The following is a 13,980-nucleotide window of genomic DNA, read 5'->3' on the forward strand; positions in this document are numbered from 1 at the left end:
GAACCCGCGTCCCCTGCATCGGCAGGCGGACTCTCAACCACTGCGCCACCAGGGAAGCCCAGGGTGATCTTTTTAAAACTTAAGTTGGGCCACATTTCCTCCCTGCTCCCCTGGTTTCCCATCACACTTAGGTTAAAAACTAAACTGCTCCCTTTTCCCCACCCCCACCTCTGTACCTCCACCACACCCCACCCCCATGGCCTGCAGGCCTCGAAAAAGCCATCCCCTGCTGACTTCTTGGATCCCACTTCCTCTGCCGGCTAGCTCTTCTCCAGCCAGGGGCCTCCTCACTGTTCCTGCAACTTACCAGGCACGGTCCAGCCTCAGGACCTTCGCACGGCCTGTTCCCTCTATCTGGAGTGCTCTTCCTGCATATCTTCCTTCCTTCCTACGACTGACTGCTTCTTACCACTCAGATCCCTGTTCAAATGTCACCTCCTCCGAGAGGCCTTCCCTGACCATCCTCTATAAGTAGATCCTCTCACTTCATGCTTATTCCCTATTGCCACTCCCCATTCCTTTCCTCCATCAGGATTCTCATTTCATGACTTCCAGTGTCTCTATCTCCCCACAGACCCTCAGCTCCACAAGGGGAGGGATTTTTGTCTTAGTCACCTCTGTGTCTGTGTCCACAGTGGCCAGGACAGGGTCTGGCTCACGCGAGGCAATATTTGTGTGGCTGAGAGCTGGACACGTCATACAGTCCACCTTGAAATCTCGCAAGTGCCAAGAGACTTATCCCCATTTCACAGATGAGGCCATTGAGCCTCAGCAAGAACCTTGCAAAGATCACACAGACAGCAAGCTTTCAGACTCTTACTGCCTCATCCCTGTGGGCTGGCTAATGCAGTAAGTCACACACACTGAGAAAGGTCTCACTCACCTCTTCTGTCCCCCAGCCCTGCAAGGAGCCACAGGCCTGAGTGTGCAGCAGGCACCCAAGTTGCTGCAGGTGAGGCAGGACAGCCAGGTGACCTTGGCCTGCCAGGTGGTGCAAGCCCAGGCCTGGGAGCGGCTACACGTCGAATGGACCAAGGATGGTGACATCTTATGCCAGACACACATCATCAATGGCAGTCTCACCGTGGGTGTCTGCGGGCCTTGGGGCCGGCTCTCCTGGCAGCCGCCTGGCAATCTCACCCTGCAGCTGGACCACGTGAGCCTCAATGACAGTGGGCTCTACGTGTGCTGGGCGACCGTGGAGATCCCTGATTTGGAGGAGGCCCAGGGCAATGGGACGCAGCTCCTGGTGGAGACAGGTATGAGAGCGTGTGCAGGCAAGCCGGGGACTTGGAACTTCTAGAAATCTTAAAACTGTAGAATCTCAAACTCCTAGAAACATAAATTCTCCAAATCAGATTCCTAGGAACAGAAAGTCTGCAGATGCAAGAAGTTTGTAAACCAGACAGCCTCTGTTGCAACGACTCCACTTTGCCATTGCAGCATGAAATTCACCAGAGGCATACCTACAGGAATGGGCGGGCCTGGATGCCAATAAAACTTTATTGAAAAAAACAGGCAATGGGCCGTATTTGCTGAGCCCTGTTCCAAGATATCACAATTATAATAACCCTTGAATATATATAATTCTGGATTCTGATTCAAAACAATCCCATAAAAACACACTATTCAAGTACATCCTACAAACAGAGAAATGCACACACTGTAAGTGGCCAGCTCAATGGATGTCTTAGTCTGTTTGGCCACTGCTATAACAAAACACTACAGACTGGGTGGCTTATAAACCACAGATTTATTTCTCAGAATTCTGGAGGCTGGAAATCCAAGATCAAAGCACCAGCAAGGTTGTGTTCTGGTGAGAACCCTCTTCATGTTTCATAGTTTGCACCTTCTAGCTATGTCCTCACGTGGCAGAAGAAGCCGGGGGGCTCTCTGGGGTCCTGTTTTGGGGGGTGTGTGCTGCACGGCATGTGGGATTTTAGTTCCCCAACCAGGGATCGAACTTGCGCCCCTGCACTGGAAGCGTGGAGTCTTAACCACTGGACCATCAGGGAAGTCCCCCTGGGGTCCCTTTTATAAGAGCACTGATCCCATTCATGAAGGCTCTACCCTCATGATCTAATCACCTCCCAAAGGCCCCGAACTCCAGTTACCATCATATTGGGGGTTAGGATTCAACATACGAATTTTGGAGGGATGTATACAAACACAGCAATGGATTCTCACAAACTGAACACAGTTGGGTGCCCTCCACCATGCTCAGCACACATATCTGCTTCCTCATAGATGCCATCCTCATGCCTACCCCACCATCCTGACCTCTAACAGCATAAATCTATTTTAACTGGTTTCACATTTTACTTAAATGGACTCACAGAGTATATTCTGTCTCCGACATCTTTCACTCAACATGATGTCTGGAAGATTCCTCCATGTTGGTGTGTGGAGCAGTGGCTCATCCTTGCTGCAGAGCGGCCTCCGTCACCACCAATCATTCCAATTTCCTACCGATGACCATTTGGGCAGCTTCTGGGTTTTGGCTATTATGAATAAGCCTGCTGTGAACAATCTAGAACTTGTCTTTTGGTCAACATATGGACACATTTCTACTGTAATGAAGACAGTTCCAGAATCTCAAACCACAAGATAGAATCTTGCAGTTCTAGAATCCTAGGGACATAAATTCTAAGCTCTGAGAATTACAGCATATGTTCTGCATGGGACTGTCACTCCTAAGGAGGCAAAAATTTGTTCTTGGGAGCAAAGAAAATCTTACTCTTTTTATGTACAAAGCATCGATATGCAGACAGCCCATAAACAGAGTTACAGAATGTCTGTGGTATTAACATTTCATCGGGGAACAAATTAAGGTTCTTAGAAAGTCTACTTAGGGGAGTGATAATGAAAAAATTTGAGAAACACTGAAATAAAGGAATGGAAGATTCTAGAACCTTAGCGTTGTAGTCTTAAATACTTTATTTATTTACTTATTTTTAATATTTATTTATTTTTGGTTGTGTTGGGTCTTTGTTGCTTGCACAGGCTTTCTCTAGTTTCCCCGAGTGGGGGCTACTCTTCGTTGCGGTGCATGGGCTTCTCACTGTGGTGGCTACTCTTGTTGCGGAGCAGGGGCTCTAGGCGTGCGGGCTTCAGTAGTTGTGGCGCACGGGCTCACTAGTTGTGGCTCGCAGGCTCTAGAGCACAGGCTCAGTAGTTGTGGCACACGGGCTTAGTTGCTCCGCGGCATGTGGGATCTTCCCAGAACAGGGCTCGAACCTGTGTCCCCCGCACTGGCAGGTGAATTCTTAACCACTGCGCCACCAGGGAAACCCATCTTAAATACTTTAAAAAGAGAGACTCTTAGAATATTTTTTTCCTAAATATTTATATTTTGGCCACATTAAGTCCCAGTTGCAGCACTCAGGCTCTCTAGTTGTGGCGCATGGGCTTAAGTTGCCCTGCGGCCCATGGGATCCTAGCTCTCTGACCAGGGATCGAACTGGTGTCTCCTGCATTGCAGGATAGATTCTTAACCACTGGACCACCAGGGGAGTCCCAGAGAGACTCTTAGAATTTTGCAATCACAAAGTGTGTAGGAGCAGAAAATTCTAGAATTCCAGAATCCAGAATTGAAAACCACTGACTCTCGGGAATTCCCTGGGGGTCCAGGGGTTAGGATTCCACACTTCCACTGCAGGGGGCACGGGTTCGATCCCTGGTGGGTCGCGGAACTAAGATCCTGCAAACCGTGTGGCGCGGCCAAACAAATAAACGAAAACGAAAGCCATGGGCTCTCAAGGCTGGAAGCCACCTTCCCGATCAGCTAAGCCAGCTGCCTCACTTTACAGAGGATAAAGCTGAGGCCCAGCAAGGGCCAAGACACATCCAACCACACACACAAGCCGGGGATGCAGCCAGCTTTCTCCAGAGCCCACCTCATGCATTTCCCCGACTCTGCATGACACCCCATTATAGGCCAAACCATAGGGGCCGGAGACCCAGGTTGACCCGATGCGGTCCTGCTCTCTCTCGGTGGTTCCCGAGGGCCTTGGGCACATGCCTGGCCCATATCAGGCAAAATGAAGCACCACCCAGGCTCCCAAGCCCAAGAGATGCCCATTTGTCTCCAGCTGGCAGGACCCACCCACTGCCTGCCTCCGGGGCGGTGTGTTATGGCTGTCCTGCCTGCCCCCCAACCCCTCCAGTGACGAGGGGGCCAATTACCAATTAGCAGAGGCAGGGTAGCAGAGGCACCAGGCTGTGAGTTGTTGGCAGCTGTCAGGGAGCGAGAGTGAGCGGGCACAGGTCCAGCTCCCCACAGCTGGCTTCCCCATCCCTGAACAGCTGCTTGGAACCATGGGACCACTGCCAACTTTAGAACCTGCAAGATGAAGGGGCTGGGGGCTCTGGGCCTCGTCTTAGTCACAGGAGAAGGCGCCTTTGGCTGGGGTTCATGTCAGTTATACAGACCTGAAAGCACATCCCCATTCTACCATTCACTTGCTGTGTGACTTTGGGCAAGTGACTTGACCCTTCTGTGCCTGTTTCCTTAGTCATCAAAATTCAGCTAATAGTGCTTTCCTTGTCAGATTAGGTGAATTTAAAGTGATTATATCTAAAGAGTTTATTGCAGGGTCTGGAACATAATAAGTCCTCAGTAAACATAAGTGGTTACTATTGTGTCTATGATGCTGATTATTCAGCAAGACTCAAAAATTCAGGCCCGTGTAAGCTTTTGTTTGTTTGTTTTGGTTTGGTTTTTTTCCTTTCCTTTCTTTCTGAAACAAGGAAGGGAGAGGGAAGCTGAGGGGAGAAAGACCTTTGTTCAAAGCAGGGCCCAGCTGTTGCCTGGGTGTGTGACTCCAGGCAAGTGACTCAGGCTCTCTGAGGCTCAGTTTTCTTGGGATTGACACAGTGTAGACGCTCAAAAAACAGGAGCCATGAGGACGATAGATCCCATGATCAGGATGATGGAGCTCATGGTGGTGCTGGTGAAGTTCCTGGTGAAGATGGTGGAGCTCAAAATGAGGATGATGGAGCTCATGTTCAGGGTGATGGGACTAAGGGTGGGGACGATAAGGCTTGTGATGGGAACGGTGGAGCCTATTATGGGAGCAATGGGGCTCATGACAAGGGTGGTGCAGCTCATGGTGGGGATGATGGAGCTCATGATGAGAAAATTCCGTTGGCAGTTACTTCACAATAACCCAGCAAGATAGGAATGATTAGTATCCTTTTTTCAAAAGAGGAAACAGGTTCAGAGCAAATCCCTGCCTGAACTCACACAGCATGGCAGGGGCAAGAACCCTGAGGTCCCACACGGGGTAGAGGGGCTCTTACCCTGGAAGCGGTGCAGGAAGTTGGACTCCAAGGTGAGCTCCCCTGAGACGTGGGTTTCTTCTCGGCAGATGGCTGGCTACTGAACCGGAGCTTCTCAGGTGAGCTCCGCCCACGTGTGCCTCCTCCAGCCCCGCCCCGCCCCGCCCCGCCCCCCGTGCCCCTCCCCCAGTCAGACCGCCCACAAACCACCACCGCCTCCCCAGGGCTCTCCTTCGCACTGCTGGTGACTGGGACCGTGGCCGTGGCCGTGGCCGTGGCCGCTTTCGCTCTGGGCGCCTGGATCTGGGGCCGCCGCCGCTGCCGGAATAGAGACGCAGGTAAGGAACCGCGCAGGTAGCCGCTCGGAGGGAGGACGGTTCCCACGAGCACCGCATCCACTGGCGACCCCGCCCCCGCGTGGCGGAGGCGGGAACTGCAGCTGCTTGACAAGGATGGAACGCAGACCCTTCTGACTTTGATACCTGCCCCTTTTGGACGGAGCGAGGGTGAGGCTGGGAGGCAGAGAAGGGGAATACATGGGGAAGGCTGGCCCCTACACCCATGTTTTTCAGAGGCATAGACAAAGCCTCCAGAAAGTGGGCTGGAGAGGGCCAGGCTCTCTTAAGTGATTCTCCCCTCTTGGTGTCATACCCTCCTCTTCCATTGCAGGGAATCCAATCTACAGCAATGCCCTATACAAGCCCCGGAGGGCCCCAAGGAAGACTGAGGCATGGCCTGTGTAGGGGAAGGTGCTGGACATCTCCAGCAAGAATCAGAAGGGCCAAAGCTTCTAATCGATCTCTTTCCCCTGGCCCCACACCCCCAAGCGGCCTCTGGGTCCCAAATCTTCCTCCAGCCCCAGGCCCAGTCACCCCATCTCTGCAGTTGGAGTCCCTCCTGGCCCAGGCTTCTCTGGGCAGCCAAGGCCAAGAGGATTCCTTGAAGTGGGAAGACGAATCAGGACCCCCAGAGACCCAGAGAGGACCCCGCAGCAGCTAGGTAAAGATGTGACTTACTCCAAGAGGATCACGAAGTCCAGCAGTTCATCGTGAGACACGCCCCCTCCTCATTTCTATGAGGCTGGACCTCTCCCTTGCCCACAGAACACCCAATAAAGGCTCATGAAGAAAGCAAAGCCAGAATTTGTGGCAATTTGGGAGTGCTAAAGAGATCTGAGGAGTCATCAGGGGGGTCTCAGAGGACCACTGTGGTGAGGGGGCCCTTGGACGACTCGCAAGCCTTCCGCCTCTTATCCTTGGAGAGACATGTCCAATTAGCAGAGAAGTGATGCCCCTGGCTTCAAAACAGTGCCCGGAGCTGGACGCACCCCCCTCCCCAGCTGGTATCTCCCCGCCAGGCAGGCTTGGAGTTGGGTGCGGGGGGAGATCGGGGCTTCCTGGCATTTATCAGCCCCCCGGAGTCTCCTGCCTGACTGTCACCTTGAAGTGACACCAGCTGGGCCTGGCTCCCCTCCCCCACTTCTGCTGTTTCCATGGGGACAGATGTCCTTTCTGCAGCATCAGCCCTTGCCTGCCTGCCTGCCTGCCCGCCCGCCCGCCCGGAATAGGGAGGAGAGGCAGGGTGGGGGCAGGGTTGGCCTGAGAGCCTCGCCCCCTCGGTTTCTCCATCTTTTAATCTGGTCTCCATCCACTGTCTCCGGGTTTTTATCTGCCTCCATGCCTCTCTCTCCCTGCCTGTCTCCAGCTCTCTGAATTCTGGTCCCTCCCTGTGAGCCATTCAGGCTCCAACCCCAGCTCCATCACCAAAACAAGGAGCTGGGGTTGCTCTTCCCCCTCCAAGGGTCTGCCTCCCCTCTTCCTTCTGAGGGGCTGAGATCCCCACCTTCCAGAAAGGACACTTGAAACACACAATAACTTATTTATTTTCCAGGCCAGAGGAGGGCTTTGAGACACAATTCTGATCCGTAGAACCCAGAAGGAGGCTGAGCAGGGCGGCTCTGATAAAGACCCAGAGCCTGGAGGGGAAGGGGGGGTCTCTCCATCCAGCCATCTCCAGGACTGGAAAGACCTCCACTGTTGCAGCCACTGATCTGGGTCCTCACAGCCCAGGGCGGGGGCCTGAGGCTCAGTCAGGGGGTCTGTGAGACCACGGGGTACAGCAGGGCCAGATGCTCAGCGCCCTGCACAGGCAGTGGGCGGGAGCTATAATGGAGCACCAGCTCCGGGACGCTGGGGAAGGGGCCGCTGTGCTGACCCAGCACGAACTGGTTCTCTCGGATCCGAGAAAACTTCAGATGCAGGAAGCCCTGGCTGCTCCTGGAGACAGGGGTCAGAGGGGGTACCCAGCACTCCAGACCCGCCCACACTCTCCAACCCTAAAGCCATCCCCTCATGGCCCCCAGGAGCCCGACGCTGGCATCCCCTAATATTTCTGATTAACAGCCACTTGGCGTCAAGCTCTTGGCTAGTTCCACACTGCGGGGATGCCTTCCGAGCTTGTCCCCTATCAAGACAGGCTGGAGGTTCCTCCCCAGGAACACAGAAGGCACTTTCTCCCCAAACCTCTTGACACCTTGTGCTACCCGTTTTGGGCTCCTCACTGGTTACCCTCAGTCTAGGGTCCCTGGTTCCCCATCTCACTCAAGCCCTAGATCTACGGTATGGCTTCCTCTCCATATTCTTGCATACCTCCAGTGACAGGGAGTTCATTCTCAGTCGGAACCAAACCTGTGGCCTCTCTGGAAGCTCCGCCCTCTTGCCTAGAAGCCCCGCCCATGGGTCCCATAAGCCCCACCCCCTGGTCTGAAAGCTCTGTCCATCAGCCCTGGAAGTCCCGCCCACTGGCTGCTGGAGACACACCCCTCTGCTCCGGAAAGCATGCAGTCCTGTGACCCTCTGTCCCTCCAGGGGGCTGCGGTCTCACCTGAGGGATAGGGAGCAGTCTTGGGGGCTGGTCTCGCTGAGCCGCACGAGGTAGCTGCCTTCCTTGCAGAGCGACAGGAGGTTCTCGGCATCTGCCCGGCTCAGCGGGCCGTGAAACCACCTAGGGGGTGGGGACAGAGGTCTCCTGAAGGGCAATCCCCCTTTCCAACACGTCCTGGGGCTGGATGCAGGCACGGCTCTTCCAAGGACTTGTGACGTCCAGGCAAACAAGTGAGACAAATTCCCTTGGATTTCTCAAGAGGAGCCTGGTTTTCAGGCAGACAAGGTTCTTCCTGGGAGGGAGCTGAACCCAGGTCAACCTGGAGCTGCTCCTTCCAATTCAGCACATACCCCGACCTTGATTTTTACAGCCTCCCTCAGCTGGGTCTCCAAGTGTTCTCAACCCCTCCCTAATCCCACAACTCCAATCACTTGCATATCACTTTCATGAGATTCACCACATCCTGTATCCCCAACCCACCTGTACCATTTGTTACATAATATTTTTCTTTAATGTGCTCAAAGAGAAGTTAGCAGTAGGAGCAAAGTGTCAAAGACAGATGAGCACCAAACAGTTGTTTGTATTGCAAGAAAATACCCTGTGCTTGTGTTAATTAGGCAGTTCTGTACTGCCCACCTAAGAGGTTTGGGAATGACTGTGATAAACACACCCTTGTACTCACAGGGCTGGGCTCTGGGGGCTCGGGGAGCTCACTGAGAAGCTCCTAGACTGGAGAGACACAGAGAACACCCAGACTCTCCCAGCTTGTGAGCTTCACCCCAGCCTAAAGTTGGGACCCCCTTCAAAATCCTGCTCCTCCCACTTTCACCACAAGATCTCCGGGGGGTGAGAAAGACGTCTGTCTCTTTGCTCTCAGGCTTATAAACCCCACTCAAGGGAAGGGAGGAAATCCCCTTTTATTCTGTGTGAGGCAGGCACTGTCTTGGAGGTGTTGAGCCCAAGGTTTGGAGAGGTTAAGTGACTTGCCCAAGGCCACACAGCCAAAAGATAGAGAAGGGATTTGAACCCAGAATCTGACGCCGGAGGGAATGGAGACGCCATCTGATTCTGCTTGCACCGTGCTGGGTGTCTGGCCCACAGCAGGCACTGTCACCCAGCGAAGATTAGTTGAAGAAATGAATGCAGTGAATGAGTGAATGTTCCTCCAGCCCCCCTGGCCCGAGGAATCTGTGACTGGTGTGGGGCAGGGAAGGATTCAACTCCATCTTCAACTTCCCCACTCACGGCTGTTTTTCCAGAGGCAGGGCCGGGTCCACGCGCTCTGCAGGCTGGGGGCTTCTGGGCGGGAGTCTCCGGAGTTCCTTGGCTGAGCCTGAGGTTCTTTCCCACTCCGGACCGTCAAACTGCACTGGAGAAGATTTAAAGAGAAAATGGTTAAGTCCCGCCTACCTCAAGAGGGTGGGGTGGGGGCAAGCCAGTGGAATTTCAGTAGGAAGGCGGTGCCAGCTTAGGGCAACCTATCAGAACCCAGAAGAGGAGGGGTTGGGCTTAAGGCTGGGGCGGGATTGGTACACGAGCAACCAATTAACCTTCAGAAGAAAGGGGTGTGGTCATTCTTGAATCTGGTGGCATGGAAGGGTGGGCAGTTCCCTGAGTGATAAATCAAAGAGCAGGGGTGTGGCTAGAGGGGTGGGTGGGAAGTTCTGCCTGATTTTGGCCAACTCATAGAGCTAGAAAACCACCCCCAATTTACAGATGGGTAGACTGAGGCACTGAGCTCCAATTTCCCTCACAGTCATACAACTTCTGGGGCAGATTTGGGTACGCACAACTCTTCCTGGTCCAAGTTATTTTTTTCCTTATTTATTTTTTTTTTTTGGCCGCACCATGCAGCATGTGGGATCTTAGTTCCCCGACCAGGGATCGAACCGTGCCCCCTGCAATGGAAGAACGAAGTCTTAAACACTGGACCGCTAGGGAAGTCCAAGTTATTTTATTTCTTAAAACTGACCTTATTATTCCCTCTTTACAGAAGAGGAAACTGAGGTTCACAGACTTATCCAAGCTTACCCAACTCAATTACGAATTCACTCCAGGAAATGCTACCTTCTTCCACAACGGCTCCTGTGTAATTGAGCACTTTAGAACTCAATTTACAAGTACCCTATTCGATAGGTACTAGAATGATCCCCATTTCACAGGTAAGGGAACTGAGACTCAGGGAGATAAAGGGATTTGCCCAAGTGACACAAACCCAGATCTAGTCTGACATCAAAGCCTATTCCTGCACTATACTGAGAAGAATGAGTAGGTTCCATTGCACTCTGAAAGGGGTTTCAGGGAATTCCCTGACAGTCCAGTGGTTAGGACTCTGCACTTTCACTGCCGAGGGCCTAGGTTCAATCCCTGGTCGGGGAACTAAAATCCCACAAGCCACGCGGTGCGGCATGCATGCATGCATAAATAAATAAATAAATACATACATAAGGTTTCCGTTTCCAAGGAAGTTACAGATTCTTCTGGGAAGATTATGACTATCCATCATTCACACTTTAGTGAGAATTAACAAACTACCAAAGTGACAGGTGAGGGGGATTTACTCTGTAAGTTGAAACGGGATGTGACCAGAGCAGGAAATTGAGGAACGCAGGCATTCAGAGGTCAGGGTCAGAGAAGCACCTGCAAACGCCTTGGAGATGTGGTCTTTCTTCCACTCCCAGGGCTGGTCATACTCGTCCGCTGGCCGTTCATCCTCCTGGGGCAGCCGGCTCTGCCGAGGTTTCCACCCTGAAGGAGGCCCATCTCCCAGATCTTGGTCCTGCTCCTCATAGGGAGTGTCATACAGCTGCACCCTCCTGTATGGCAGTTCTGGGAGGCCGAGGACACTGGTCAGCTCCCACTCCCACCTGGGACCGTGTCACCTTCCCCCAAGCTCTGCCCACTCACCGCTCATGACTCGCTGGGCATCGTAGGGCTCCATGTAGCCATCATCCGGGGGTGACGGGTGAGGTTGGGCATCAAAGGGGTCCGAATACTCAGTGTCGACTTCCAACTGGAGACAGAAAGGAAGGGGAGGGAGTCAAGGGCTCAGGGGGACCAAGCCTAGCTCTGAATACCCCTGCTGGGCGATACTACACCTCTTGCCTGCTGTCTCTGTGTCATCTGATACATCCCCTCCAAGCAAGTAGTTTTCTCTTCCATCGGCGAGTGTTTGCAGATACAGCTTCCCTTGCTCTCTTCCTCTATGCTGCTCTGATTCTCCCCAACACAGATCCCTACCTCCCTCCTTCAATCATTTTAATGATTAGGTGCCAGTACTGTTCTAAAAGCTTCACATATATTTATTTGTAGTACCAACACTCAGTAAGTACCTTATCCCCATTTTACAGATGAGGAAGCCAAGGCATAGAGAGGGCAAGTGACTTGCTCAGGGTCACACAGCTGATAAGTAAGAAGCAGCGTTTGTTCCTAGGTTTCTCTGCTTCCCCGAGTCCCTGCTTCCTCCTACCTTTCTCTGTGCCATTAACCACTACCTGACACATCCTACCATAACCCTCTTTGAAACCTTCTCTGTCTCTCCACTGAGGGTTTGGGGTGGACCCTCTGATCCTCTAGGAAAAGTACTGGAAAAAAACAAACAAACAAACATGGGCATTGGAGGCAGGTTTGGGTTCAATTTCTAACAAGCCAGAGCCATGTGACCTTGGGCCAGTCGATTCTCTTCTGTGAGCCTCAGTTTCCACTTCTGTAAAATGGGAGTAATACGAGAGGAAGGGTGGAGTGTAGTGGTGAGGATGTTTAAGTGCCCGCAGGAAACTGACTCACTCAGATCTGTTTAAGGAAGATCCCTTCAGCTGCTAAGAGGAAGGGAAGCTGTGTGGAGGGATCCAGAAGGGGGGAATCAGGAAGCAGGAGGACAGGGGCACAAAGCCAGTCAGAGAGGGAAGAGGACAACCAGCGCTGTGCAGTGAAAAGGGGCAGATATGAAACTTCACGAAGCGGATGGAGGACTGGGGAGTGTGTCCGGCTGGTGCCCTGGTCTTTCCCTGGGGTCACACATAAAACACGCTCCCCAAAGTCCTGGGGAAACCTAGCCTGGCCGCCCCACCCAGTCTCCTGGGGCCACCCAACCTCTGGACCTTAGCCACACACCTCTTCCCGGGGGCTGCCCAGCAAGACCTTGGCTCTGGCCATGTCGACTGCCTCCACCTTGATGAGCCGGTGCTTTGGAGAGTCGCCCTTGGAGCCCCCGGGCCCCGCGGAGTCGGTCTCTAGGCGGCCATCTGCACCCTCATAGGGGTCCTCAAAGTCCAGATCTCTCTGCTCCCGGTAGGCCCGCAGGATGTCACCGTCCGTGTAGTCGGGGGTGGGCGGCTGCGGAGGGGGCCTCCGACCGCCAAAGCTCAGGTAGTCTCGTAGCCACTTGGCCATTTGAGCGCGTGTCACCCCGAACCTGGCCACTGTCAGAAGAGGACCCACATGCCCTCTTCTGGGCCCCCTTCCTCGGCAGAGTCCCCAGGGAGGATCAGGGGGAAAAGGAAGGGAGGAAGGAAGAGAAATATCAGGTGTGACCCTTGGCTGGGCTCAGAGGAGGGTGAAAAGGGGGTAAAAAGGAGGAGACAGAGGAGGGAGGAAGGGGGACGAGGAGCAAAAGCGCACCTTAGCCCGGCTCTGGAAGGTCGGCGGGGGAAGGGGGAGCCCCGAAGGGCCCTGAACGCCGAGCGCGGGGTCGTCCAGCCAGAGCGGGGGGCATCCGCGGACTTTCCGCGGGCAGCGCGCTCTCCTTGCACGGCTCGGCCACCCGTTGCCTCCGGGAAGCTCCGGGATCCCCTCCTGGGGGCCGGGGGCGGGGAAAGCGCCGCCTGCGGACGCCCCCAAGCCCTGGCTCAGCCCGGGCGCCTGGGTTCTCAGCGCAGCGGGCAGGCTCCCCGGGGACTCGGGCGCCGCGCGCAAAGTTGGGCCGCGGGGACGGTGACCCCGGTGCGGCGCATCCTTTGTTGCGCTCCTCGCCGCTCCGGGGGGAGCCCCAATCCCGCGGCCCCCCGGCCCGGCCGCCTCGATCCGGCCCCAGTCGCGGGCACAAAGGAAAATAAAATCTCCAATCCCCCTTCACGCTTTCGGAGAGACTTTAGCCGCAGCCGCCGGCGCGCGCCCGGGAGGTGGGACTTTGGGGAGGGGGCTCTCAGACGGACGCCCCAGCCCCTACCAGCCCCGGGCCGGGTCCCGGGCAGCGACGTCAAGGCTTCCCCGCCCCCTCCCCTCCCCTCCCCCTGCGCTCCCCTCGGAGGTGACTGAGACCTTCAGCTGTTCTGGGGAGGGAGGGGAGCATCTGCCCGGGGAGGGAGGGGGGATGCGGGGCGGGAGTCGCGGGGGCCGAGGCCGCGGCGGCTGGACAGTGACCCGGAGGACCGAGGCTGGCAGGAGCGAGCAAGGAGCGCAGGAGGTGGAAACCCACAGGGGCTGACCTTGCTCCGGAGAACGAGAGGTGTGGAGATGGGGAAGGGGGAGAGGGAGGGGAGGCGGAAATTGGCCGGGAAATGGAGGGCTGGACTTGACCGCGAGCAGGGGTGAAATTGACCAGCAGAGGAGGTGAGCGTGACCACTATTGAGGGTGGAAATTGAACCAGGATCTGGCGGCGAAACTGACCAGGAGATTGGGGGTGTGGAGATTGTTCCAGAGGTCACCGGCTAAAATGGATATTGACGCAGCCGAAGGAAGGGGGGTTTGCAACGGAAGGGACGGGGTTCTGGCTTCCCCTCCCCCAAGAGGGCTCTTCTCCGTCCCCCTCTCCCCAGGGGACTCATTGCAGCATGGGGGAAGGGGTTTGGGGCAGCTGGCCAGGGGAAAGGAGATGG

The 13,980-nt window shown here is 54.8% G+C and overlaps 2 protein-coding genes across 2 annotated transcripts in view; one reads left to right on the plus strand and one right to left on the minus strand.

The window, feature by feature from the left end:
- The window catches only part of TMIGD2 (transmembrane and immunoglobulin domain containing 2), a 10,169-nt gene extending 3,802 nt beyond the window's left edge, over window positions 1-6,367 (plus strand). The window contains exons 3-7 of the mRNA XM_055081316.1: window positions 636-749; window positions 897-1,259; window positions 5,370-5,399; window positions 5,505-5,618; window positions 5,950-6,367. Coding sequence (XP_054937291.1) covers window positions 636-749; window positions 897-1,259; window positions 5,370-5,399; window positions 5,505-5,618; window positions 5,950-6,023 — 695 coding nt within the window. The 3' untranslated portion in view covers window positions 6,024-6,367. The remainder of the gene's footprint in view (window positions 1-635; window positions 750-896; window positions 1,260-5,369; window positions 5,400-5,504; window positions 5,619-5,949) is intronic.
- A 777-nt stretch (window positions 6,368-7,144) lies between these two features.
- Window positions 7,145-13,027, minus strand: SHD (Src homology 2 domain containing transforming protein D). The gene is made up of 6 exons (XM_007109301.2): window positions 12,277-13,027; window positions 11,071-11,176; window positions 10,804-10,992; window positions 9,409-9,532; window positions 8,164-8,283; window positions 7,145-7,556 (listed from the first exon to the last, which is right to left on the minus strand). The coding sequence occupies exons 1-6, from the start codon at window positions 12,553-12,555 to the stop codon at window positions 7,370-7,372; spliced, it is 1,005 nt and encodes a 334-aa protein (XP_007109363.1). The 5' UTR covers window positions 12,556-13,027; the 3' UTR covers window positions 7,145-7,369.
- Between the last annotated feature and the right edge of the window lie 953 nt (window positions 13,028-13,980).

This window comes from Physeter macrocephalus, chromosome 2, assembly GCF_002837175.3.
Source record: "Physeter macrocephalus isolate SW-GA chromosome 2, ASM283717v5, whole genome shotgun sequence".
NCBI classification, from domain to species: Eukaryota; Metazoa; Chordata; class Mammalia; order Artiodactyla; family Physeteridae; genus Physeter; species Physeter macrocephalus.

Coding starts and splice junctions, on each gene's coding strand:
- SHD (XM_007109301.2), bottom strand. CDS start 12,555: ATGGCCAAGTGGCTACGAGACTACCTGAGCTTTGGCGGTCGGAGGCCC. Junction 10,993..11,070: donor TGCCCAGCGAGTCATGAGCG/GTGAGTGGGCAG, acceptor TCGGCCTCCCAG/AACTGCCATACAGGAGGGTG. Junction 9,533..10,803: donor CATCTCCAAGGCGTTTGCAG/GTGCTTCTCTGA, acceptor AATCTTCTCCAG/TGCAGTTTGACGGTCCGGAG.